The 26,555-nt window shown below is 41.7% G+C and overlaps 2 protein-coding genes across 8 annotated transcripts in view; one reads left to right on the forward strand and one right to left on the reverse strand.

Moving 5' to 3' along the window:
• KATNA1 (katanin catalytic subunit A1) overlaps positions 1–582 on the forward strand; it is a 29,295-nt gene extending 28,713 nt beyond the window's left edge. For all 7 annotated transcript variants that reach the window (XM_047769968.1, XM_047769970.1, XM_047769971.1 and 4 more), the window contains one exon: positions 319–582. In XM_047769968.1, the coding sequence (XP_047625924.1) occupies positions 319–517 (199 nt within the window). In that variant the 3' untranslated portion in view covers positions 518–582. The remainder of the gene's footprint in view (positions 1–318) is intronic.
• On the reverse strand, positions 234–20,817 carry GINM1 (glycosylated integral membrane protein 1). Its single transcript, XM_047769973.1, has 8 exons — positions 20,620–20,817; positions 13,537–13,596; positions 13,266–13,362; positions 10,125–10,276; positions 9,154–9,310; positions 8,011–8,144; positions 5,646–5,809; positions 234–3,022 (listed from the first exon to the last, which is right to left on the reverse strand). Exons 1-8 carry the CDS (start codon positions 20,737–20,739, stop codon positions 2,911–2,913), a joined length of 996 nt encoding a protein of 331 aa, XP_047625929.1. The 5' UTR covers positions 20,740–20,817; the 3' UTR covers positions 234–2,910.
• Between the last annotated feature and the right edge of the window lie 5,738 nt (positions 20,818–26,555).

Raw genomic sequence — 26,555 nt, forward strand, 5'->3', positions numbered from 1 at the left:
ATTATTTTATGTTACACTTTTAATAAAATTCATTTGCTCTCATTATTATATCCTTCTACTTCTTGGGCTTTTGGCTCAGTGTCAGTTCTTTAAAATGAGTAGCATTTCATAATGGAAGATTGAACTGCTAAAAAAAATAGAACAGGCTTTGTAGTCCAACACTGGATTCTCTGCAGTACCACATATGTGTGTGTAATAAGATAATTACAGAAGAACACACACACACTGGAAAATTCTGTTCACAGGTTTTTATTCAAGCAAAACATAATTTTATGATTTCTTGGTTTTGTTTCATTTTTGTTTTAATTTAAAACCCAGGGATGCATCCTTGATGGCAATGAGAAGGCGTATTGAAGGTTTGACCCCAGAAGAAATCAGAAATCTTTCAAAAGAAGAAATGCACATGCCTACAACTATGGAGGATTTTGAAATGGCTTTAAAAAAGGTTTCTAAATCAGTGTCTGCTGCAGACATTGAAAGATATGAGAAATGGATATATGAGTTTGGATCATGCTGAATTTTCACATGTGGGAAACCTGCATTAAGTGTTTGAATAATAATTAAAATTAGTATTTCGTTGCACCGAGCGCTATATTTTTTTAAACTTTCATAATGGTAGGAGTAAAAAACAAAGAAAGTATGATTCTGAATAAAGACAATTTTTTAAAGCTAGAAGTAGATTTGTTTTATTTTAGCATTACTCTATTTCTCTTTCACTGACGACAGATGTTGCCATAAATTCTATCACTTAGCTTGGAAAACTGTCTTTATATGCACTTCAGAGTATATCATCTTCTCTTCCACTGCCCACCATTCCTCCAGGGAATAAGACTGGCTCTAGCTCCTTAGGTGCTAGTGGATAACTGAAAATTCCTGAACGTTTTAACACACAGTCAACTGATGTATAAACCACACCCAGCATACTTTCCTTCCTGCCTGGTGTTGTGGTAACTTCCTCCTCCTCCTCCTGAGAGAACTTGAAAAGGCTCTTCATTTTCCTGTGCTTTTAAAAGGAAGGAAAAAAATACATTTATACACAGCCTTATCCATCTGACTTTATTCTGCCTGAGTAAGAGGCTGCACTGTAGGCAGGTGGATGCTGTTGGCTGTACTCTCATGGCACTCATTAACCCATCACTCACAGATACAAAGTGTAATTAAAATAGTAGTTAAGGGTGCAAGTGAAAGTTAATAAATGAGATAAAGTGTATGGTATAAAATTTTAGGAAGGATTTCCATTTATAATTACTTGCTAAAAAAAAAAATACTGTGTCATCCCAGCCATAGAAAACAGATCCTCGGGGAGACTGGCCAGGCCCCAGGTCTCACAGCTAAGGAGAGGAGGAGGGATAGGAATCATTGACCACAAGCCTGCACTCTCCAAGGAAAACCTCCTACACTGTTCTTCCAAGAGTCTACAAGCTCCTGCTTAACTGATTAACCAAGACTCTGCCATCATTTAAAGTTAGAACTAGTGATTTCTAGCAACTTAGAGAATGATGAAGGACATGGGAAAAAGTGTTACTGGCTAGGTGACTTTAGGGTTAAATTGTGAACGGTATACTATTATTTATTCATCTAGAATATTGAGACAGTCCATCACACAGGGCCATCATTCCTCAACAAAAACAGGCAGAATGAAACCTCCCTCCCTCCCTCTACTACCTGCCATCCTTCTTCCACTCTATACTTACCTATTTAGCAGAAATCTAAGGTGGTTTTAAAACCCAATCATTTCTTTCTTGAACAATGTGTTTTTGTTTTTTTTTTTAAGAGTTGCACCCACGGCATATGTAAGTTCCCAGGCTAGGGGTCAAATCGGAGCTGCAGCTGCCAGCCACAGCCACAGCCACACCAAATCTGAGCCTCGTCTGTGACCTACACTGCATCTCAGAGCAATGCCAGATCCTTAACCCAATGAGCAGAGCCGGGGATTGAAACCCATCCTCATGGAAATGAGTCAGTTTTGTTACCGCTGAGCCACAATGGGAAGTCCCTGAACAATGTTTTAAATGAAAGGTTGCAATCAAAAAAATTTTTTTATTAAAACAGAAAGTATCTTTCACATGGAGTAAAGATATGTATTATGTACCAGATCACACTGTAAAATATACATCAATATGGGTGATGGTTTAAAAAAAACCAAACACCACTGTAGGGTCAATAGGATTATACTTGGAACCACAGGAGCAAAGGCACATTCTAATTCCATGACACTGATGGACTCATTAACTAATTTGAAACTTGGTTTCAGCCAGTGTTATGTGAAAGGAGCTGTTATATATGTAATTGTCACCTGGGCAAAGTTTTTATTCCAAAAAGACTGTACTTTTTTTTTCCTTCAAAAAAAAAAGAAAAGTTTATTTTAGCGTGAGAACATGTCACTGTTTTAAAATCCTGGTTCATTGAAGGTAAGTAGTCTTGGTACAGGATACAATCAAATCATGATACGCTTCAATGATTTTATACTGAGTCACATACTTAATATAAAGGCACATTTTACTGAATAAAAAAATAAGTGTTAAGTTCTTGAGCTTTTAAATTAGAATTTCATAAAGTGCTTTTCATAAAGTCATATAGTAATTAAGTGGATATAATTTCCCTAACAAAAGGCACCTTGAAAAGTATTGGCACATGGCATTTGTCTTGCTTTTCTTTTCTTTTGGTTGTTTCAGAGTTTCTTCATGTCTTCCATTTCAATTTCCCTTAATAATTCATCATCTGAACAGCCAGCCCTATTATAGAATAAGATGAGCTTTGTGACTTTAAAGGTCAAGTTTTTGGCAGTTTTAGGAGTTTAGGGATTTTTCTAGTATATAAACTGATTCTTAATGATTTAAAGAAAATTATATTCGAGTGGCAAATCTGAACCAACAGTCTAATGCGGAGTCCATGATTCGAGGTGGTGTCTTAAATACATGTTTTATCTCCAGGTTTTTCTGCTGTTTTCTCTGGACCATCTGAATATAAGTTGAGAGCTGTCACAGGTATAACATTCACTTTATCCAACTGAAGAATTCCTCTGAAATACAGAAAGGAAAATTAAATGTTTCTTCTGTCTAGTTTGGTACTAAAACAGGGCTACATCGAGGTTATAATTAAGTTTATACCTGGGGGTAGGTGCTTTTGCTTCTTTTGATTTAGTTTACGATGGCTGTATAAACTCTTAGGTCCAAAGTTCACTTTAACCAAACTAACTGAGAGAACAGAAAGGAAAAAGAGGGAGCTCCTTACAAGAGGACAAGAGGACAGGGGAGGTAAAGATCCCCAAGGCAGACAAAGACCTTGTTTTGCACAAGCTGGGCAAAAAAGGCAAAGCCCCAGCAGCTTTCTAAGCACTACTCCTCTGGAATGCAGCCTTTACGCAGATCTTTAGACAGCATTTTTCCTTCTGCTGCTGAAGTACCTGATCAGGGAGACCTCTGGATTGGATCCAAAATCTTGTATTGCAAGTTCAATATTACCCTAATCGAAACATCAATAGGAGTTCCCTTGTGGTACAGCAGGTTAAGCATCTGGCATTGTTACTGCAGTGGCTTGGGTTGCCGCTATGGGTGGGTTCGATCCCTGGCTGGGGAATGTTCATGTGCCATGGGTACCGTCAAAACAAAAACATCAACAGAAGTTACCTGTTTATAGAACCAAACAAGCTGATTTCTAAATTTCACAAAGAAAAAACTGTGCAATAGCCATAACATTTTTTAAAAAAAGAACAAGGCAGTGAAAAGACAGCAGACCTAAGCAGCTATCAGAGGTTTTGTTAAAGCATGATAGTAGTTAAAACCATGGTACTGGCACAGGAACAGACAAGTAGATCAGTGGAAGAAGAAAGCACAGAAAGAAAACACATAGGAATGTAGGTGACAGTAAATTCCAAGTCAACAGGCAAATTACTAACAGAATAATGGCCTCAGAAAATCAACTCTAGCTCAAACTGTACACAAAAGTGATGGTAAAAAGTGTTTTAAGAAAACAATGTAATTTTAAAATGGGAAAGGCCTATTAAAAAAAAAATTAAAACCCTAGAAGCCATAAAGGAACAACATGAATTGCTTTTTCTCCAAATGAAAAACTTCTGTGTAATATAGAATACCATATATAAAAGCAAAAGGCAAATCATAATCTGGGATTTAAAAATATACATATATCTGCAATATATATTATGTATGTACAACAGACAAAGGAACTCCTACACAGTGATAATTACAAAAGGCAATACAACTGAAAAATGGGCAAAGGTATATATCAATAGGCATGTCACAGGAGAAATCCACACAGCCAACTATTACAAAGATGACAGACTTGGCTAGACCTAGATAGGGAAAGACGCCATTAAGAAGAAAATGGAAACTATTTATTATTATTATTTTTCAATGGCCACATCCATAGCATATGGAAGTTTCCAGGCCAGGAACTGAATCCAAGCCACAGCTGTGACCTATGCCGCACCTGTGGCAATGCTAGATCCTTTAACCCACTGCACCAGGCCAAGGGCTGAATCCGTGCCTCTGCAGCAACCTGAGCTACTGCAGATTCTTAATCCACTGCACCACAGCAGGAGCTCCAGAAAATGGAAATTAAAATGAGATTTTCCCCCCCCCCCAAGTTACAAAAGCAAAAAAGACTGCTATCAGGTGTTGAGAAGATGTTAAATACATATACTTTTTGACCCAGTACTTTCACTTTTTAGGACTCTATTCTACATTAATGTACCTGTGCAGAGATATATGTACATTAAGAATATGCATTAGAGCATTAGTGGAAGTTAAATGACATTGGACATGACCCAAATGTCTAGTGGAGGAATGGTTTATGGCACAGCCATGCTGGGAAACACTATGCACCCATAAAGAGAATGAATAAGCCCACAGATGTCCTGAAAGGAAAAGATCTTAAGCCACAGTTCCCAGACTGCACTGAGACCCCTGGGATGGCTCCCAGGGGCACCACAGCAAAGATAAATTTTTTAAGACTTTAGGAGTGCCCGTCATGGCTCAATGGTCAAACCTACAACCTCATGGTTCCTAGTCAGATTTGTTTCCACTGCGCCACAATGGGAACTCCCAAGTTACAGAATTCTTCCCATCTAATTAATACATCTTGGACTTCTTTCTCCTACAAGCTGCACGGAATCCCCACTGCATATTATTAGTGAACCATTAGTTGTCAGCCCTCACTGATACATAGTTCAGAGTTTCCTCTTTTGCTTTTGTTTTCTGTTACAAGCAGTGCTGCAGTGAATATCCTGCTACTCTCCAAAAATTTATTTCATTTTAAATTGACACTTTGAGGTTGAAAATACAGAGGGAACCTTCTTATTTCATTTCTTCCTTATTAGACACACTGTGTTTTCCATTAAAGACGTTGGTTTCCTTTTTCTCTAATAAACTAGGTTCTTACAGAGTAGAGTTTGCCCACCCATATTTGAATTCCCAAGACAGGTGTCTTGACCATAATAGGTATCTAATAAATGTCTTTTAATTTTGCTCAAGTTGAAAGATGGGCCAGAAAAAAAAAAGATGATTATTTTCCCTTCCACTTGTCTTACTCCTAGTTTTTGTATTTTCTACTCTAAAATATAGTAAAGATAATTACTTTTTAATCTTTAAAAATACTAATGTAGTTCAAAAATAAGAAATACTTACTTGTATTCACAAACTGGGAAAAGCACTTTTAAGATAGTTATTACTACAACTGCTCCTATAATTCCAACCACCATGACATTCAAAAACATAAAAAATACTGGGAAAACACTGCTCCAGAACCTGCAGAGATCTTTTCTGAACTTTTCCATCCACTGACACATCACCTAGAAGAAAGAAAAAAAAAAAAGAGTTTTGATTAGATATGCAGGTTTCATTTCAGCTCTAAGAAATTTTAAAAATTATGTTCTTGTTTGGGGTGATGATAACATCACATATTTTGTGTGTGTGTGTGTGTGTGTGTGTGTGTGTGTGTATCTGTCTGTCTGTCTGTCTTTTTAGGGCCGCACCCTCAGCATATGGAAGTTCTCAGACTAGGGGTTGAATCGGAGCTGTAGCCACCGGCCTACACCACGGCCACAGTCACGTGGGATCAGAGCCACGTCTTCTACCTTCACCACAGCTCACAGCAACTCCATATCCTTAAACCACTGAGCGAGGCCAGGGACCGAACCCAAGTCCTCATAGACGCTAGTTGGATTTGTTAACCACTGAGCCATGACAGGAACTCCAATATCACATATCTTGACTGTCCTGGTGGTGACCTGGATGTCTACACTTGACAAAACTTATCTAACCCTACCTTTCTTTTTAATTTTTTTGTCTTTTGTCTTTTTAGGCTAGGGGTCTAATCAGAGCTACAGCCGCCAGCCTACACCACAGCCACAGCAATGCTGGATCCAAGCCGACCAAGGCGAGTCTTTGAGCTACACCACAGCTCACGGCAACATCAGATCCTTAACTCACTGAGTGAGGCCAGGGATAGAACCCACAACCTCATGGTTCCTAGTCGGATTCATTTCCACTGCGCCACTCCATCTAACCCTACCATTTAAATGGCTACATTTTATTTTCAAATGTACCTCAAAGCTATTTACAATTTTTAAAATTATGTGTAACAAGACAGGCACAGAAATGTTACTATCCTTTACAATTATTTACACTGTGGTCTAACTATAAACCCGGAGAAAATAATCGCTAACTCACAAGAAGGGTGGCCACTTACACAAAACGGACCCATCAGCTATGTGTTTCCAATAGTCAGAGCGCAAGAGAAGGTGAGAAACACAAAGAAACTAGTAGCTTTTGGAACAGATGGAGATTTCACTGTGCGCCAAACGTATTTCTATACTTAAAGAGTGACAGAGGAAGCTCAGGCATGCAGTGATGGCATGGGCTTTGTTTTTGTTGCCTTTGTTTTTACTTTTTAGGGCCATACCCGTGGCATACGGAGGTTCCCAGGCTAGGGGTCGAAGTGGAGCTGCAGCTGGCATGGGCTTTGAAGAATCTGTTCTTAGGCTGCTTTGCTCTGAGGGAAATGGGGACAAAGAGGGCACTATCCTTCTGGTGCAAAAAGTGACTCAGGTTTCTCCAGCAGCCCCAATAAGTAATCCTAACCCTCAGTGAGAACCTCTTCAAAGAACCAGCTCTGGAATCCTTTGAGACCAACCACAGATCCTGCTCACTTGAGTGTGGGTCCCATCGTATGGTAAGGAACTGCAGTTAGAATAAAGCTAGGGGGGAGTTCAGCGGTTAACGAATCCGACTAGGAACCATGAAGTTGCGGGTTCGATCCCTGGCCTTGCTCAGTGGGTTAAGGATCTGGTGTTGCCATGAACTGTGGTGTAGGTCGCAGACACAGCTTGGATCCCACATTGCTAGCCCAAGAATTGCTTAGTCACTGCAAAAGATGCTGAATGGACCACGTGTACGTGTGTGTGTGTGTGTGTGTGTGTGTGTGTTTGAAGTTACAGAATAAACAGACAAATGGGGATATGAGAAAGACTTTGAAACCCCAAACAAAATGAAATCCATTGCCTTGATAATCATTATCTGACTATATCATTTTGAAGTGAAACTTCAAAACAGGAATACCTAAAAGCATCACATTAAAACACTGATGAGTTCACTATTAGCGATATCCTCTGGATCCAATCCTCATACTTTCCATCTCATTTTAAATGCTAATATTTATTTTCGGAGTTCCCGTTGTGGCACAGTGGAAACGAACCTGACTGGGAACCATGAGGATGCAGGTTCCATCCCTGGCCTAGCACAGTGGGTTAAGGATCTGGCACTGCAGAGAGCTGTGGTGTAGGTCGCAGATGCGGCTCGGATCCCGAGTTGCTGTGGCTCTGGCATAGGCTGGCAGCTACAGCTCCGATTCGACCCCTAGCCTGGGAACCTCCATATGCCACGGGAGCGGCGCAAGAAATGGCAAAAAGACAAAAAAAAAAAAAAAATTTTCTTTACCATAACTGTAAATGCTTGTCATACAAATAGAGATAATCCCAAATACCTGATTTACCTTATACGAAGATGGAGGCTCTGCTCTGAGAGGAGTTTCAGGTAATTTGCCAGGTAAAGCGTCTTCATCTACAGTGGTTTCCACATTCCTGATAAGATACTGGCTGGTGGTTTGCAAAGAACTAACACTTTCTCCTGAGGAGGAAGAGCCGAGTTATCAAAACGCTAGGCACGTGCTGGTATCTCTCCCACTAGTCCCAAGGTCACTATGCCAATGACCTTTCTTTTTTTTTTTTGCTTTTTAGGGCCACACCCATGGCATATGGAGGTTCCCAGGCTAGGGGTCTAATTGGAGCTACAGCTGCCGGCCTACACTACAGCCACAGCAATGCAGGATCCTTAACCCACAGAGCAAGGCCAGGGATTGGACCTGCATCCTCATGGATGTTAGTCGGATTCATTGACCGCTGAGCCACAACAGGAACTCCCCAATGGCATTTACTGTATAGCAAGAACATATTTTTTTCCATTGGAGAAAAGCAAACATTTGACGGTCTGTATTTAAATGCCCCAAAGGAATTCCAAATTAAGACAGTTATTAGGCGCTACAGCAGCCACAATTCTGTCACATAGAAAGTCAAATTTTTTAAAGTTCTGTTTTTCAATGGGAAAAAATGGATACTTCCTCCTCTAACTGAGCAATATTCTTACCATGTATTTTGTGATCATTACCAAGTAAGAGTAGATAGATGATTACAGCAAAATGTCGCTATGTAATCAGCACTGATCACAATCTATGAGGGCCTCAGATGGATTTGTAAAGCGATACATGTTATAATAAAGCATTTTGTTTTTTTAAAATGATTTTTTTCCTATTATAGTTGGTTTACAGTGTTCTGTCAATTTTCTACTATACAGCAAAGTGACCCAGTCACACATATATATATACATTCTTTTTCTCACACTATCCTCCATCATGCTCCATCATAAGTGACTAGATATAGTTCCCTGTGCTACAGAGCAGGCTCTCACTGCTTATCCACTCCACATGCAATACTTTGCATCTATTAACCCCAGACTCCTGGACCATCCCACGCCCCTCCCCCTCCCTAAAGCATTTCTAAAAGAAGCTTACTTCCAAACATATTCACTAGGATTAAAAACTTAGCAACTAAAGCAATAATTCCCTTAATACTTTAAGTACCTTTTTTAGAGAGGCTGGGAAGGGTAAATAAAATATCACTGTCGCGGGAAATCGAGTGTAGCATGCTTTCTTCCAGGGGCAGGGTGTAGTTCGAATGTCTGAGTACTCCCTGATTCTTAACTAAAATATCAATTTCAGTAATGTCTCTTTGTTGAGCCTATGAAAAAAGGATAGGCAATTAACAGTTTATTTTAAATAATGGCACAATCTGGTAAGAATCTAAAAAACTGAACTTTCCTCCCTGATTTTTGAAACTGAAAAACTTGTCCTATTCACACAATTCCTCTTTATCACCCTCCACCGCATTTAAGGCATTTAATTTGCAACTTGAATCATACGCCTGTGTGCTCTGGTTCTCATTATGTAAGCTTGCTCTCAGTTCCATTTCATTGACTTAGAGAGACTTAGCCAGAGGAAATGGTAGCAGAGCTACCAACCAAATTCAGCCTCTTCACTTACTTGCTCTGGTTAATGGTGTTCGCAATATTTTAAAACATGTATAAATATGACCTTTTAAAAAATCCACAACAGGAACTTAGAGTTCCTGTTGTGGCTCAGTGTAAGGAACTTGACTAGTATCCATGAGGAAGCAGGTTCGATCCATGACCTCGACTGGCATTGCCGTGAGCTGTGGTGTAGGTCGCAGACGTGGCTCGGATCTGGCGTTGCTGTGGCTGTGCTGTAGGCTGGCAGCTACAGCTCTGATTCAACCTCTAGCCTGGGAACTTCCATTTGCCAGGGGTGTGGCCCTAAAAATAAATAAATAAATAGAAATTAGGACTTTAATGATAAACAAGTAAATGCCATTTTAAAACAAGTAAAAAGTTCTAAATGATTGGATACAGATGACATTAGTGGACGTTTTTCCTTATCAAGTCAGAAATAAATAACAAAATAACTGAACACATGCCTGACACTGAACATAAATCTTTATAATTTAATTCCCAATTAATAAGAATATACCATCTTACTTGTTTTCCATCCATCTCTACTACCTCTTCTTGAATGACAATGAGTTGCAAACTGGAACCAGATGTCATAGGCCACTCATGGACTAAAATCCTTACACTGACAATTCCAAAATATTCTTTTTCCTCCAAATTTTCCAGATTTTCATTCTTCACTATAAAAAAAAAAAAAAAGGAGTGACAGCTTTGAGTAAAAAATGCCACCAAATCAGTTACTGAATTTGATTATTTTGATGATGTTTACGTGGAACAAGACAGCTGCACATCAGTATCTTTGCCTTTCTTCCTCTCGGACCTCACTGATGTTTCAGATTTATGAAAACAAAGACAACCTGACAAAGCCTTACAATGCCTATACTCATCTGAAAAGGGAAAAATGTTGGATGGTTTGTAGATCTTGTAAAGAACGCCACCCTGGCAACATCTTTCCCACTCTCTTAAACAGGCTGTCAATGAACCTACAAGGCTTAACTATTTACCAAAAAAAAAGCAGGCCAGAAGACAGAATCCCATGTTTTAGCAAAGTGAGGACCTCCATCCATCCAGCCATCCATTCATCCCCAAAAGCCAGTGGTAGAAGGGCCCAGGCAGTACTCATCACTGTCAACAGGGCAGCATGGGGAAGTGGGTGGGAAAGCCCTGTAATTACTCTTCACTAATGGACGAGGGGGTAGGGTTAGCTATGGCCGTGTTCTCTTGCTGAAAACTCCCACCCTCGCCCCAGTGTCAATGGGTGGCAGCAGCTGCAGCTGGTCTGCAAAGCCAATGGCTACTCTATGAAAACAGGAGTTCCTGCTGTGGCACAGTGGGTTAAGAATATAACTGCAGTGCCTCAGGTCTCTGCAGAGGCTCAGGTTCAATCCCTGGCCTAGGAACTTCTATCAAAAAAAAAAAAAAAAAAGCTGGAAGTGCTATAGAAAATGATAAAGCAATATAAATCAATGAAACTGCTTTGCAAAAGAAGTATTTTATTTCTGCCCCTCAAATGTTGTCATCTGAGGATTATTTGCCAAAAAGCAGCCCAGATGGACACTGTGCTCGGAAATTCAGCTGTTCAAACTGATTCTGTGCCTTTATAGAGCTATTCCCTTAATCTAAACTGCTCCTCCCATACATTTTATTTGCTTTTTGGGGGGGCCAGTACCTGTGGGGATTGAGCTTGCATCACAACAGTGACCTAAACCACAACAATGCCAGATCCTTAACCAAGTAAGCCACCAGGGAACTCCTCTTCCTGAAGATTTTTTTTTTTTTTTTTGGTCTTTTTGCCATTTCTTGGGCCGTTCCTGCGGCATATGGAGGTTCCCAGGCTAGGGGTCTAATCAGAGCTGCAGCTGCCAGCCTACACCACAGCCACAGCAACTCAGGATCTGAGCTGCATCTGCGACCTACACACCACAGCTCACTGCAACGCCGGATCCTTAACCCACTGAGCAAGGCCAGGGATGGAACCTGCAACTTCATGGTTCCTAGATGGATTCATTAACCACTGCACCATGACGGGAACTCCCCAAAGATTTTTTTAAAAACTCCTATTTAGGAAGTTCTAGATACCATGGCCCTACAATGCTGAGTTCCTGCCTTTTTTGGGAGGAGGGGGCACATTCATGGAATATGGAAGTTCCCAGCCAAGAATCCAATCCAAGCAATGCTGGATCCTTAACCCACTGTGTCAGGATAGGGACTGAACTACACCACAACAGCAAACTGAGCCACTGCAGAGACAATGCTGGATCCTTAACCAACAACGCCTAGCAGGAATTCTGAGTTCATGCCTTTTTTTTTTTTTTAAGCAAGTATACATGGGAAGCAGCATTTACTAAAACTAACCATATATTAAGTCTCTTCAAAGGTTTAAAATTATACAGAATATATCTCTGATGATAGAGGTAGAATCAGTTTTTTTAAAAAAGTCCCCAACTGTTTGAAAATTAAACAATATACTTCCAGAAATATCACAAATACTTAGAAAGCACCATAAATGGAATGATAATAAAGATATATAATGAATCAAGTATAGGATACAAGGGCTCAGAGAAACATTTACCACCTTAAATGTGTATATTAAAACAGATAATAAGAATAGCATACAAGGAGTTCCCATTCTGGCTCAGCAGCAATGAATCTGACTAGTATCCATGAGGACACAGGTTCAGTCCCTGGCCTCGCTCAGTGGGTTAAGGATCTGGCGTTGCCATGAGCTGTGGTGTAGGTCACAGACCCGGCTCAGATCTCATGTTGCTGTGGTTGTGGTATAGGCCGGCAGCTACAGCTCCAATTTGACTCCTAGCCTGGGAACCTCCATAGTCACGGCTATGGCCTGAAAGAGACAAAAAAAAAAAAAGAATACTATACAAAATTCTCATATTCTTTATCTCATTCAAATAATAGTACATCCCAATGTAACATGTTTGTTTGTCTTTAAACAATTCAAGATTTTAAAAAGTTAAAAAAGAAAATGTTATATATGGACATATGGACATAAAGGTAGAAGAAATTGAAAACTAGAGAATCAGAAAGACGGTACACTTTTCTCTTTATCTTTTACAGCTGTAATAAGCATACTTCCAGAGGTTTTGCCCCCTGCTTGTAAAGCTCCATTTACTACCTATAGGCACATCTCACATTGTTATCAACCTCCCAGACACGCAGTTCCAAGCAATACCTATCTTATGACAGAGAAAATGCGAATATGCCAGAAATAACCAATGTAAAAGGGAAAAGTTTTAAACACATTAGTGTTATTATATACTCTAGTAATTATGTATATTATTATTATTATTATCTTGTCTTTTTATGGCTGCCCCTGTGGCATGTGGAAGTTCCCAGGCTAGGGGTTGAACTGGAGCTACAGCTGCCAGCCTACACCACAGCCACAGCAACACAGGATCCGAGCCGCGTCTGCAACCTATACTACAGCTCACAGCAACGCCAGATCCTTAACCCACTGAGCGAGGCCAGGGATTGAACCTGCATCCTCACGGTTCCTAGTAGGGTTTGTATAACCACTGAGCCACAACGGAAACTCCCAGTGTATGTTATTAATTTAAAGTGGAAATATGTAACATCAAAAAATTGTGCTTCACTAATTTAGTGTTACTAAAAACAAAACAATTATGGAAGTAATTCAGTAATAGTACTTACCTATCAAAGTCTGACAGCTTATTCGGGTTACACCTCTATTTACAGGGAAGTCATTTACATATACCTGTCCACTCTCATAGGTTATGTTAAGAACAACCTTAAAATAAAGCAGCATATTCATTAATTCCAGTGATTTACAAATGATGACAAACTCTTCATGTCAAAAACACAACATCTAACTAAATTAGATATGCAGATTAAAAAAAAAGAAAAGAGGCTGCATAGTACCTAGCTAAATGATAGAATAAAAACATGACCAAAGGAGACAAACCTGTTCTCTGGATTCCGTCCCATCGTCTCTCAGGGTCGTTACGTTAATCCTGATGCTGTCCTGCAAAACAAGCATCACACAACTGGATAGATATGTATTTCCCAAACTGAGAATAATTCAGTCTTTTTCTTCTCCCTCAGTTACACTTACTGTAGATCACTTACAGCAACATTAACAGAACACTTTTAAAAACTCATCAATTCCATTTTTGCAGTCTTTTAAATGCCTTTATTCACAATTCCAGTTTTTCATAATCTATATACTTTTTTTTTCCTAAAGATATGCTTTTTTTTTTTTTGTCTTTTTGCCATTTCTAGGGCCACTTCCCGCAGCACATGGAGGTTCCCAGGATAGGGGTCGAATCGGAGCTGTAGCTGCCGGCCTACGCCAGAGCCACAGCATCGCGGGATCCGAGCCACATCTGCAACCTACACCACAGCTCACGGCAACACCGGATCCTTAACCCACTGAGCAAGGCCAGGGATTGAACCCACAACCTCATGGTTCCTAGTTGGATTCGTTAACCACTGTGCTACGACGGGAACTCCCATAATCTATATACTTTTCCATTTAATTATGAAATATATCACACACCTGAGCATATAATATGCAAATACAGAGTTTACGAGGAAAGATTCATTGACACAACATTATGAATCAACTATAATTAAAAAACAAAAAAGATTCACATTCACACATCTACCACTTAAGTTCAAGCCTAGAATATCATCCACACTCTACATGTTCCCTGCATGACCCTTTACTCTTCCTTCCTTCCTTTCTTTCTTTCCTTTGTCTTTTTAGGGCCACATCCAAGGCATATGGAAGAACCCAGGCTAAGGGTCCAATTGGAGCTGCAGCTGCCAGCCTACACCACAGCCACAGCAACTCAGGATCCGAGCTGCATCTGCGACTTACACCACAGCTCATGGCAACACTGGATCCTTAACCCTCTGAGCAAAGCTAGGGATCGAACCCACGTCCTCATGCATACTAGTCGGGCTTGTTACCGCTGAGCCATGACAGGAACTCCTGCATAAGCTTTTCTGCCACATTTCCCTCTTGCGCCTCAGAAGGAATCCCTATATCATCTTCTATGTTAACATTTCTTGCTTTTTTAATACTTCACCTGTGCACCTGTCTCTAAACAACGTATTGTTTAGTTTTATTTGTTCCACTTTATGTAAGTGGAATAATACAGTATGTATTCTTCTGGAACTTCTTTTATTTAAAATTGTTAATGCCATCTCCCAAAGCAATAGAAATAAACACAAAAATAAAATGAGACCTAATCAAACTTACAAGCTTTTGCACAGCAAAGGAACCCATTAAAAAAAAGAGAGAGCGAGAGAGAAACTAAAAGACAACCTACAGAATAGGAAAAAACAGTTACAAAAGTGTAACCAACAAGAGATTCATCTCCAAAATATACAAACTCCTACAACTCAACAACAAAAAAACCAAACAACCCAATCCAAAACTGGGCAGAAGACCTAAATAGACATTTCTTTGAAGACATACAGATGGCCAGTAGGCACATGAAAATATGCTCAGCATCACTAATTATTAGAGAAATGCAAATCTACTACAATGAGGTACCACCTCACACTGGTCAGAATGTCCATTGTTAATAAGACTACAAGTAACAAATCCTGGAAAGGGTATGGAGAAAAATGAACCCTCCTACAATGCTGGTGGGAATGCACACTGGTGCAACCACCAATGAAAACGGTAGGAGAGTCCTCAGAAAACTAAATATAGAACTACCATATGACCCAGCAATCTCACTCCGGGACATATATCCAGACAAAACCACAATTCAAAAAGATACATGCACCCCTATGTTCACTGCAGCACTATTCACAATAGGTAAGACATGAAAGCAACCTAAATATTCCCTGACAGAATGGAATGGATGAAGAAGATGTGGTACCTATATACAATGGAATACTACTCAACCATAAAAAGAATGGAATAATGCCATTTGCAGCAACATGGATACAACCAGAGATTGTCATATTAAGTGAAGTCAAATCAGAGAGAGAAAGACAAGTATCATATAATATCACTTATATGTGGAATCTAAAATATGGCACAAATGAACCTATTTACAGAATAGAAACAGACTTACAGACATAGAGAACAGACTTGCGGTTGCTAAGGGGGAGGGGCAGAGGAGTAGCATAGATGGGGAGTATGGGGTTAATAGATGCAAACTATTACATTTAGAATGGATAAGCAATGAGGTCCTACTTCACACCACAGGGAACTATAGCCAGTCTCTTGTGACAGAACATGATGGAAGGTAATATGGGAAAAAGAATGTACATATATGTATGACTGGGTCACTTTGCTGTACAACAGAAACAGACACAACACTGTAAATCAACTATAATTTAAAATTTTTTCATAAAAAATAAAATATGATACAAATGAGCCCATCTACAAAGTAGAAACAGATTCACAGACATGGAAAACAGACTTGTGGTTGCCAAGGGGAAGGGGGGAGAGAGTGCGATGGACTGGGAGTTTGAGATAAGTAGATGCAAACTATTACATTTAGAATGGATAGACAACAAGGTCCTACTATATAGCACAGGGAGCTATAGCCGATCTCCTGAAAGAGACCATGATAGAAAATTATATATGCATTTTTTTAAAAGAATGTATATATGTATGACCGAGTCACTCCACTATACAGCATAAGTTAGCACAACATTGCAAATCAACTATAATAGAATAAAAGTTAATGCCTGCAGCTATAGACATTTATTTACAGTGTGTGTAACGTATCAATTGTGTGATGCATATTATATTGATGTAATATACCATCAATTTACTCATTTGTTCCACTATCATTTGAAACATTCAAAATGTTTCCAACTTTATTGTTTTCATACACAAAGGTGCTCCAACTCGTCTTAATTGTGTCCCCTCCCGCCCACGGACAAGGACCTGAACAATCAGTTTTAGTGCCTCTCATTGGTATACTCAAAAGTCCAGTCAAATATTTAAGTTTATTCATGATACACTTACTACAGAGAAGAAAGTACTATTTTAAGTATTCAGGATCACAGGAACTATAATTTTCCATTTGTAAGTCAAATTCTTTCCTGAGTTTATTCACAGACAGACATTATCCTAGAATAAAAACAAGACTCCTCTTAAATAATTTTTCAGTGGACATTCTTAATTTCAAAAAGAGAAAAATCATTCATAAACATCAAACTAATATACAGGTGTGTTTCTTGGCATGGTGAGCAACCCTAATGCCTTCTATATTTCTAACAAATGAGAGGCTAAGACTGAAGCAATTTTATGAGGTCGACTGATTTCTGGGACAACCTGAGGTCGAGGATTCTAACATGGAAGCCCAGACCATTCATTTAGATGACTTGGAATACTTTTCAATTCCCACAGGAGCCCAGGAAGCATAAAGACTAGGGAGTCCGCAGATCCCAGCCTGGCCTTCCCCTGGCCCACCCTCACCTAGAATGAAGTGTGGGCTAGAACAAACCAACATTCAATATACCATCAAGTTGGTGGTTGTATCGTTTTATGCCCAAAGTCCAGCCAAGAATTCATTCCTCTTTTCAAGCTAAGGAATCTGTTAACTATGGACCGTCGTTCTTTTAACAGCCCACAGATTAACTCTCAAATGACCTGCTCTAAGAAACCTTTTTACAGCTTCTGCCTTTCAGTAGAGAACACACACTATATTGTTAGCAATTGATTACTTACATGGATCACCTGCCCAGGAGAATATGGAGTCTGTGACAGACAATTCAGACACTGGTACACTATATTTTCCAGAGAACCAAGTTCAATTAAATTCTTTTGGTCCTGCTGAATGATTTCATATCAGGAGAAACTCTTATCCCTTACTGCCTCCTGACCCAAAGTTCAGAGCCAGGTCATAATTTTTGTTCTTAAGAGCCTCTGACTGAACTGGAAGTTCAGGCTTGTGGGCCAGGGCAGTGTATACTTAACAAGTGAGTGGCAGAACGGAAGTTTCTCTCTGTTCTTTTTTTTTTTTTCCCCCTTTTTCTAGGGCCGCTCCCATGGCATATGGAGGTTCCCAGGCTAGGGGTCGAATCGGAGCTGTAGCCACCGGCCTACACCAGAACCACAGCAACGCGGGATTCGAGCCACATCTGCAACCTACACCACAGCTCGTGGCAATGCCGGATCCTTAACCCACTGATCGAGGCCAGGGATCAAACCCACAACCTCATGGTTCCTAGTCGGGTTCGTTAACCACTGTGCCACATCGGGAACTCCCATCCCTGCTCATTTTCAATTCCCTAATTCCTTCACTCCCAGGATGCCCATCTGGGACAAAATGGCTTTCTAAGGACAAAGGTAATAGATACCCGGTTTAAAATAAGTAAGTCTAAGGGAAATATAGGAAATAAAGATTTACACATACAAGAAAATAAGTGTTCTCTGGATATCTCTTTGGTGATCAAGTTTTTTGTGGGTTTTTGTTTGTTTGTTTGCTTTTTTAAGGGCTGCACCTGTGGCATATGGAAGTTCCCAGGCTAGGGGTTGAATTGGAGCTGCACCCACCAGCCTAGGCCACAGCCACAGCAACTCAGGATCTGAGCTGCGTCTGGGACATGGCAACACCAGATCCTTGATCCACTAAGCAAGGCCAGGGATCAAACCCATGTCCTCATGGATACTAATCGGGTTCATTTCTGCTGTGCCACAAGGGGAATTCCATCGAGTAATTTTAACATTAGAAGAATGTACTAAAAAACTTGTATGATTTCACAACATGTGTAAACTAAACTTCTGACTTGACTACACATGTAAACAAAACAGAAAAGTGCTTATAATTCAGTAAATCTGTGTCACTGAAAAGATACAGGGAATATTTTCTTCACTTCAACCAGTTTTTTTACACACTTAGATCAGGCTGGATACAGAGATGAACAAGTGAACAGATGTGTAATAAAGTATAGTGATATAAATGGTAGTCTAAGTTTTTGATTATTCAACATGGTACCCACTAACAACATGTGGCTATTTACATTTAAGTTAATGAAAACTACATAACGTTCGAAAAACTCAGCTCCTCCATTGCACTGGCCACTTTTCAAACATTCAAAAACCACAACAGTCTAGAGGCTACTGTAAATGGAAAGAGCAGACACATATCATCACTGTACCAAGGTCAACTGGACAGCTCTTATCTACTTAAAATTTTTTTTCCATTTTTTGGACAGCTATAATCTAATATGGGTGACCACTGTAATTTTTTTTTTTTTTTTTTTTTTTTGCCTTTTAGGGCCAAACTCTCAGCATATGGAAGTTCCCAGGCTAGGGGTTGAATCAGAGCTACAGCTGCCAGCCTACACCACAGCCACAGCCACAGGGATATGAGCCTCCTCTGTGACCTACACCACATCTCACAGCAAGTACAGATCGCTGAGCAAGGCCAGGTATTGAACCCGCATCTTTATGGATACTAGTAGGATTCGTTTCTGCTGTGCCACGATGGGAACTCCTGTGAAATTCTTTTCAATGTTCTGCACCTTTGAAAATTTTCACAAACACTAACAAATGTCTAGATCAAGAGGTCTCAGCCTCCCATATACACATTCCCAAGGAATGAGATTCTCCTTCTAGCTGCAGAACATTCATTTAATCATTTAATTCATTTAAATTCTGAGTGTAAGTCTGGACTTTCCAAAAGTGGAATAAAGTCACTAGGAGAACTGAAATGAAACTCGCTAAGAACCCACAATGTAGTGTATTTTCAGCTTGCAGTCAAAATGCATTTTTTTTTCCATTCAGATTCTAGGGACATTTGTCTTTCACTGTGATTAATGTTTAAAATCTGTTAAAGGGGAAAACAATGTCTCTATTTCCAGAACTTTAGGAAATTATTTCACTTTTATTTGGTCTCTTGGTCTCACATTCATATTTCTGAACAGCTGCAACAGCGGTGACATATCTCAGATACAAGTGGTTCTTTGAGCTTAGCATGGTGTGGCTCTTGGAATGTCCCAATAGAACTGAAACCCAGATATACTATTATTATACCCAGAGAGGCTGACGAAACTCTAATACACTGAAAGTAAAAAAGGTGGTATTTATGGTGTCCGCCACTCCTGAGTTTTGAGTATTCAAGTCTTGATGAGTAAGAAAAGGTGCACCAATATCGTTTCTTTTCTCTGGGAAAATCGAATTTTAAAGTCCAGACTTTTCCTTACCACACATTCAAATGATGAAAAGGCAAATATTGGTTAAGAACAGCCCGATTCCACATGGCGAGAGCAATGAGAAAGCAGTGAAAAAAAGCAGTAAGAAAGCATGGAGAAAGCAGTGAGAACCAGCCACCCTTCAGTACAAGCACGAAGTGGTTCTCAGACTTTAGCCGGCTTCGGAACCACCTGGAGAGCTTGCTGAAACAGATGGCTGGGTCCCCACCCAGCGCTCGGATGAGTCCGTTTCTACCAGGTTCCCAAGGCATGCCTCTAACACCACCCGCCAAAGGGACGGCGTCGGGGTCAGTTTGGCGTCTTCAACCTCTGCCCCTCTCCCGCCCGGGCGACCCGGCTTGCTTGCACCCCGGAGCCCGGCGCGCCGGGGGAAAGCATCCCTTCCCGCCACCCGCGGGAACAGACAGGTGGCCTGGAAATGCTCTCACGCCCTCTCATTGAGCAACTTCCACATTTCCTCGGCACATAAACACTGCCTTGCCCCAGAGCCTGGCTCTACCCCAAGAAGGCGCCATTACAAAAGGTCGAGATCACTTCTGATGGGCTACTTTGGACAGAAAAACCCCTTCCGGAGGGCGACAACTTGGACTGCAGTAACAATCAGTGCAGCTGCGCCGGGCTTAACCACACATTAAAGAGCCCCCTTCGCTCTCTCGCGTCCCCTCTCCCCCGCCGTCCCCATCTCCTGGGGTGCCTTTCCCCGCTCCCTCTTTGGAGGCCCGGCCCCCAGGCCAGGCCCGCCCGCCAGAGGTGCGGGGTGTCCATGGGTACGCCGCAGTCCCACATACCCGGCCCGGGATTCCTCCCAGGATCCCGGGGGAGGTACGGCCGAGCCGTGTTCGCCTGGCCCTACCTTTAGGGCTCCGGGAAGCAGCGGCGGCTCAAGGGTGCCCCTGGTTAACCAGCAAGCGGCCGGCAGGGCCGCGAGGAGGAGCAGCTGGAGGGCCAACGGCGCCCGCGAAGCGCCCTCCATCTTGGACCGGCCGGTGGCGGGCGGAGGGGTCAGCGGGCAACAAGGAGCCGAGGGCAGAGCTGGCCCGAGGGGCGGAGCCTCTCCAGGGGGCGGGGCTTGGAGGGGGTGGGGCGAGCGCGAGGCGGGACCGGAAGGCTCCGAGAGCCTCAGAGGTCCAGGGCTGCAGGACCACGAAGCAACGTTAGGGGCGGGGTCAGGTCTCAGAAAGTCTGTTTTTGCCCTTAGGCCAGCCCTCTGATTTGGAGAGAATTTCCTTAACTGAGTGTAAACATTTTCGTTGCCATTATTTTTGAATTAATGTATAGTGTATATGGATATAGCTATGTCTGTGTGTATTTACCCATATCAATAAAGTGAAAATATGGTAATATATGAGAACACTGCTGTAAACATATTAATATAGGTATATCACGTTTGAGGAGAAATTTTATTAAATTGGTACTTCTCACCTTTGTTTGCTCTTGGTAATTGCCTGAGTACGTTTAAAAATTACTGATTCTGGGAGTTCCCGTCGTGGCTCAGCGGTTAACTCACCCCAACTAGCATCCATGAAGACTTGGTTCCCTCCCTGGCCTCTCTCAGTGGGTTAAAGATCCAGTGTTGCCATGAGCTGCGGTATAGGTTGCAGACGAAGCAGCTCAGATCTCACATTGCTGTGGCTCTGGCTTAGGCGGCAGCTACAGCTCCCTAGCCTGGGAACCACCATGTGCCTCAGGGGCGGCCCTAAAAAGACACCCCCCCAAAAAAATTGATTCTAGAAGTTCCTGTTATGGCTCAGCGCATTAAGTACCAACTGTTGTCTATGAGAAGATGCAAGTTCCATCCCTAGCCTCCCTCAGTGGGTTAGGGATCCAGTGTAGCCAAAAGCTGGGGGCGGAAAGCATAGGGGGAGGGCGTGGGGTGGATCCAGCAGAAGTAGCTTTAAGCCTCAGCTGCAGCTCAGATAGGACCCCTAATCTGGGAACTTCCTTATGCTTCAGGTGAGGCAGAAAAAATAAATAAACAAATAAAAATTACCAATGCTGGTGTCTTTGGGGGCACTGGAGCTTCTGATTTAATGTTTGGGCTGCCACTGGGGCATTGGTAGTTTTCAAATTTCCCCAAGTGATTTATTGTGCCAAGGTTGAGGATCATTGGCGACCCAAGGGAACAACACTCTCCACTGGAAGCTGGGCCCCCTGAGCTCTCAGGGCCTTTCTGGTCAGTTTCTTAATCTATAAATTGGAGATGATAGATTTTTTCTTCCCCCCATCAGATTTAAAAAAAAAATTTTTTTAATCCACAGAGAACTATACCTAATCACTTGTGATGGAACATGATGGAGGATAATGTAAGAAAGAGAATGTATGTATATGTATAACTGGGTCAATTTACAGCAGAAATTGACAGAACACTGTAAATCAACTATAATAAAAATTTTGAAAAATTGTTTTATGAAACCCTTTAAAGCAGATGTGAAAATAAATAGGAGAAACTCTATTTAAATAAAGCCTGGGAGGAGTTCCTGCTGTGGCACAATGGGATTGGTGGCATCTCTACAGCCAGGTTCCTTCCTCCTTTCGCACAATGGATTAAAGGATCCAGGTAGGTCTTGCAGCCTCGCATTCCCTGGCCTGGGAACTTCCATATGCCATGGGTGTGCCCCCCCCAAAAAAAGTTAGAACTCCTGCTCTCTTCCGAAGGACTTTTACTCAAAATAGCCCCTCCCAACTTCCCCCTTTCCTCTATAAAAGCCAGTACCTCTCCTTTGTTCCGGTTCACCTACTTTGCAAGGCCCTTACTGCAGTTCTTCTGTTATTTCTAAATAAACTCATTTTGATGGTAAAATAACTAGCTATTTTATGTTTAAGGTTAACAGAGAAAATGCCAAGAAATTTAGGCATTTCGTGTTAACAGGATTGCATAGTGAAGAACTTGGAGGTGTTGCCACTCAGGCAGAGTTAGAAACAGTGTTTCTTTAAAATAAAACTCTTGGGAATTCCCCATGGCTCAGTGGTTAAGGAATCCAACTAGGAACCATGAGGTTGCAGGTTCGATCCCTGGCCTCACTCAGTAGATTAAGGATCTGGTGTTGCTGTGAGCTGTGGTATAGGTTGCAGACGCAGCTCGGATCCTGCATTGCTGTGGCTGTGGCTACAGCTCTGATTCGACCCCTAGCCTGGGAACCTCCATTTGCCGCAGGAGCGGCCCAAGAAATGGCAAAAAGACAAAAATAAATAAATAAATAAAAAATTAAAAATAAAATAAAACTTTTGATGTTAAAACACAAATCTCTGTTTCTCTTTAGTTCCTCTTCCTCTTAACAACCCTTTCCCCCAGGGTAAACTACAAGATCTTTGAACAGTATACTGCAGTCATTTAACTAATTCCTTGCCGACTCTGAGATACCCAACAATATTAAGAACGGGCAAGTGGTTTGTGCAATGACGTCTCACCTGCTGGTGGGTTCCCACTGCAATCACTGGCCTTTTCATTCTGTCTCAAACTGCTGGGATTAACACAAATCAAATCTGACAGTCAGAACCTGTGACATATGTGCATCTGTGTAATTTGAATTAGTAATATATGTATTAGGTTCCAAAGTATATTTGAAAGGAAAAAGCAGGTGGGGAAGTTAGTGGCATAGCTTGTATCTCCCCAAAGAGACCTGCATGTTGTTCCATTATTCTTTCACTTGTCTTCAAAAGAGTTCAAATCCAGCAGAACTGTCGAAGCCTAGCGTGGGGACTTCCCTGGGGGTCTAGTGATTATGACTTGGCACTTGCACTCCTGTGGCCTGGGTTCAATCCCTGGTCTGGGAACTGAGATCCCACATCAAGCTGCTGAATGCTACGGCCAAAAACCAAACAGTTTATTTCTGTGCACATTAGATGCTTGATGTTCTTTGAAGATAATCTTTCAGATAGGAGAAGATATTCTCTTTTAAAAAATGGGTTTTTTTGGCTTTGCCCGTGGCATGTGGAAGTTTCTGGGCCAGGGATCGAAACTGTGCCACAGCAGTGACCTGAGCCACAGCAGTGACAACACTGGATCCTTAACTGCTGGGCCACCAGGGGACTCCTAAGAAATTTTTATACATAGAAAACAAAGTGTATAAAGTATATTAAAAATTATCATTGGGAGGAGTTCCCGTCGTGGCTCAGTGGTTAACGAATCCAACTAGGAACCACGAGGCGGCGGGTTCGATCCCCGGCCTTGCTCAGTGGGTTAAGGATCCAGCGTTGACTTGAGCTGTGGTGTAGGTTGCAGATGCAGCTCAGATCCCGAGTTGCTGTGGCTCTGGCATAGGCCGCTGGCTACAGCTCCGATTAGACCCCTAGCTTGGGAACCTCCATATGCTGCGGGAGCGGCCCAAGAAATGGCAAAAAGACAAACAAAAAAATATATATATATCACTGGGAGTTCCCTTTGTGGTTCAGCAGTTAACAAACCCCAAGAAAATGGGAAAAAAAGACAAAGCAACAAAAAATATATATCATTGGGAGTTCCCTTTGTGGTTCAGCAGTTAACAAACCTGACTAAGATTCATGAGGATTCAGATTCGATCCCTGGCCTCCATCAGTGAGTTAAGGATCCATGCTTGCCCTGAGCTGCGGTGTAGATTGTAGACATGGTTCTGAACCCAAGTTGCTGTGGCTGTGGTGTAGGGCCGGCAGTTGGAGCTCTGATTTGACCCCTAGACTGGGAACTTCCATATGCGGCAGGTGTGGCCCTAAAAAGCAAAAATAAAAATAAAAATTATCATTATTCTCACACAAAATAGTACTTTTCACACCAAACTTTGACATATTTCCTTTTGCAGCAACTGATTCCATTATTTTTATCACTCTTACAATCAAAACTTGAATTCTTTTTCTGTAGTCCAAAAGCAGACTTGGCACCAAAGGACAATCTGGGACATGGTCTGTGTCTGTTTCCAATTTCTGGGAGTGAGTGAGTCACTGCAGTTCTCTTGCAACACAATCTAGTCCATTATTTTCCAGAGTTACTCAATTACATAGTTTTGAACTTCCTGAAGACCCTCAGGAAATGATAAAAAGGAGATCGAGAAAGAAAGATATTCCTTTACATCTCCAAAGCCATTCACACAGTTTACCTTATTTTTCTTTTAATATATTTTAAAACTGCTTTTACTGTACCCTTCTTGTTTGTGTATTTATAGAGATTAGGCTTTTTGCCCTGAGTTACAGAGTAGTAAGGGAGGGAGCTGTAGTTTTTAATATTGTTATTCCTTTTTTTTTTTTTGTCTTTTGCCATTTCTTGGGCCGATCCTGCGGCATATGGAGGTTCCCAGGCTAGGGGTCGAATTGGAGCTGTAGCCACCAGCCTACGCCAGAGCCACAGCAACGCAGGATCCGAGCCGCGTCTGCGACCTACACCACAGCTCACGGCAACGCCGGATCGTAAACCCACTGAGCAAGGGCAGGGATCGAACCCACAACCTCATGGTTCCTAGTCGGATTCGTTAACCACTGCGCCACAACGGGAACTCCTACTATTATTATTCTGAATGAACATGTTCTATTGGTTCATAAAATTTTTTAAAAAGTAAATTCCATAATTTAGTCTTTTCTTCCCCCTTTTTTCTTTTTTGGCCACCCTGTGGCATATGGGCTCAGATCCGAGCCACAGTTGCAACCTGCACTGCAGCTGCGGCAATGCCAGATCCCTTACCACACGTTTCTGTGTCCTGGTGCTGCAGAACAGGATCAAGCCTGTGTCCTGCTGCTACAAAAATGCTGCCAATCCTGCTGCGCCACAGTGGGAACTCCAAATTTGGTCTTCTCTTTTTTGGCTGTGCCCATGGCATGCAGAAGTTCCAGGGCCAGGGATTGAACCCACGCCACTGCTGCAGCAGTGACACACTGGATTCTTAACAACTAGGCCACCAGGGAACTGTAATTTAGTTTGTTTTTATGTTTATGGAGATTATGACAATATGTTTTGTTAAATGGACTTTGTAAAAACATGAGCTGGATTGAGAGAAACAAAGAGACAGGAAAGGGTGGGAGATCTTTGCCTCCTCTCCACCACAGCTGTAGCCAGAGCAGCCCCTGGATCAAGAGGCCTTCCCTGCTCCCTGCTCCCTCAGCTAACCGGTTCCAACACTCTGAAAGGGTGCAGAGTAGAGTTCCTATTTGTGGCACAGGGGAAACAAATCCAACTAGTATCCATGAGGATGCAGGTTCAATCCCTGGCCTAGCTCAGTGGGTTAAGGATCCGGTGTTGCCATGAACTGTGGTGTAGGTTGCAGATGTGGCTCAGATCCCAAGTTGCTGTGGCTGTGGCGTAGACTGGCAGCTATGGTTCAGATTTTTTTTTGTCTTTTTTTTTTTTGCTATTTCTTGGGCCGCTCCCGCGGCATATGGAGTTTCCCAGGCTAGGGGTCGAATCGGAGCTGTAGCTGCCGGCCTACGCCAGAGCCACAGCAACGCAGGATCCGAGCCGTGTCTGCAACCTACACCACAGCTCACGGCAACGCCGGATCATTAACCCACTGAGCAAGGGCAGGGACCGAACCCGCAACCTCATGGTTCCTAGTCGGATTCATTAACCACTGCGCCACGACGGGAACTCCTATGGTTCAGATTTGACCCCTAGCCTGGGAACTTCCATATGTCACAGGTGTGGCCCTAAAAAGCAAAAAATAAAAAAATTAAAATAAAATTTTAAGAGATGAAAGTGTGCAGAGATATCTGCGTCGAAGGATGTTAAAAATGTATATTAAATTAAAGTTTGATTGGTACTTGGATAACAATTCCAGAAATAAAAGATTAAAAAAAAAAATCCAGGAGTTCCCGTCGTGGCTCAGCAGT

The sequence above is a fragment of the Phacochoerus africanus genome, chromosome 2 (assembly GCF_016906955.1).
Source record: "Phacochoerus africanus isolate WHEZ1 chromosome 2, ROS_Pafr_v1, whole genome shotgun sequence".
In the NCBI taxonomy this organism is placed as follows: domain Eukaryota; kingdom Metazoa; phylum Chordata; class Mammalia; order Artiodactyla; family Suidae; genus Phacochoerus; species Phacochoerus africanus.

Bases quoted from the DNA above. Each gene is read 5' to 3' on its own strand.
- GINM1 (XM_047769973.1), bottom strand. From the start codon at position 20,739: ATGGAGGGCGCTTCGCGGGCGCCGTTGGCCCTCCAGCTGCTCCTCCTC. The intron at 13,597-20,619 runs GTAGGGCCAGGC...CTTGTTTTGCAG, and splicing joins TGCTTCCCGGAGCCCTAAAG to GACAGCATCAGGATTAACGT. The intron at 3,023-5,645 runs GTAAGTATTTCT...TCTGTATTTCAG, and splicing joins TTCCCAGTTTGTGAATACAA to AGGAATTCTTCAGTTGGATA.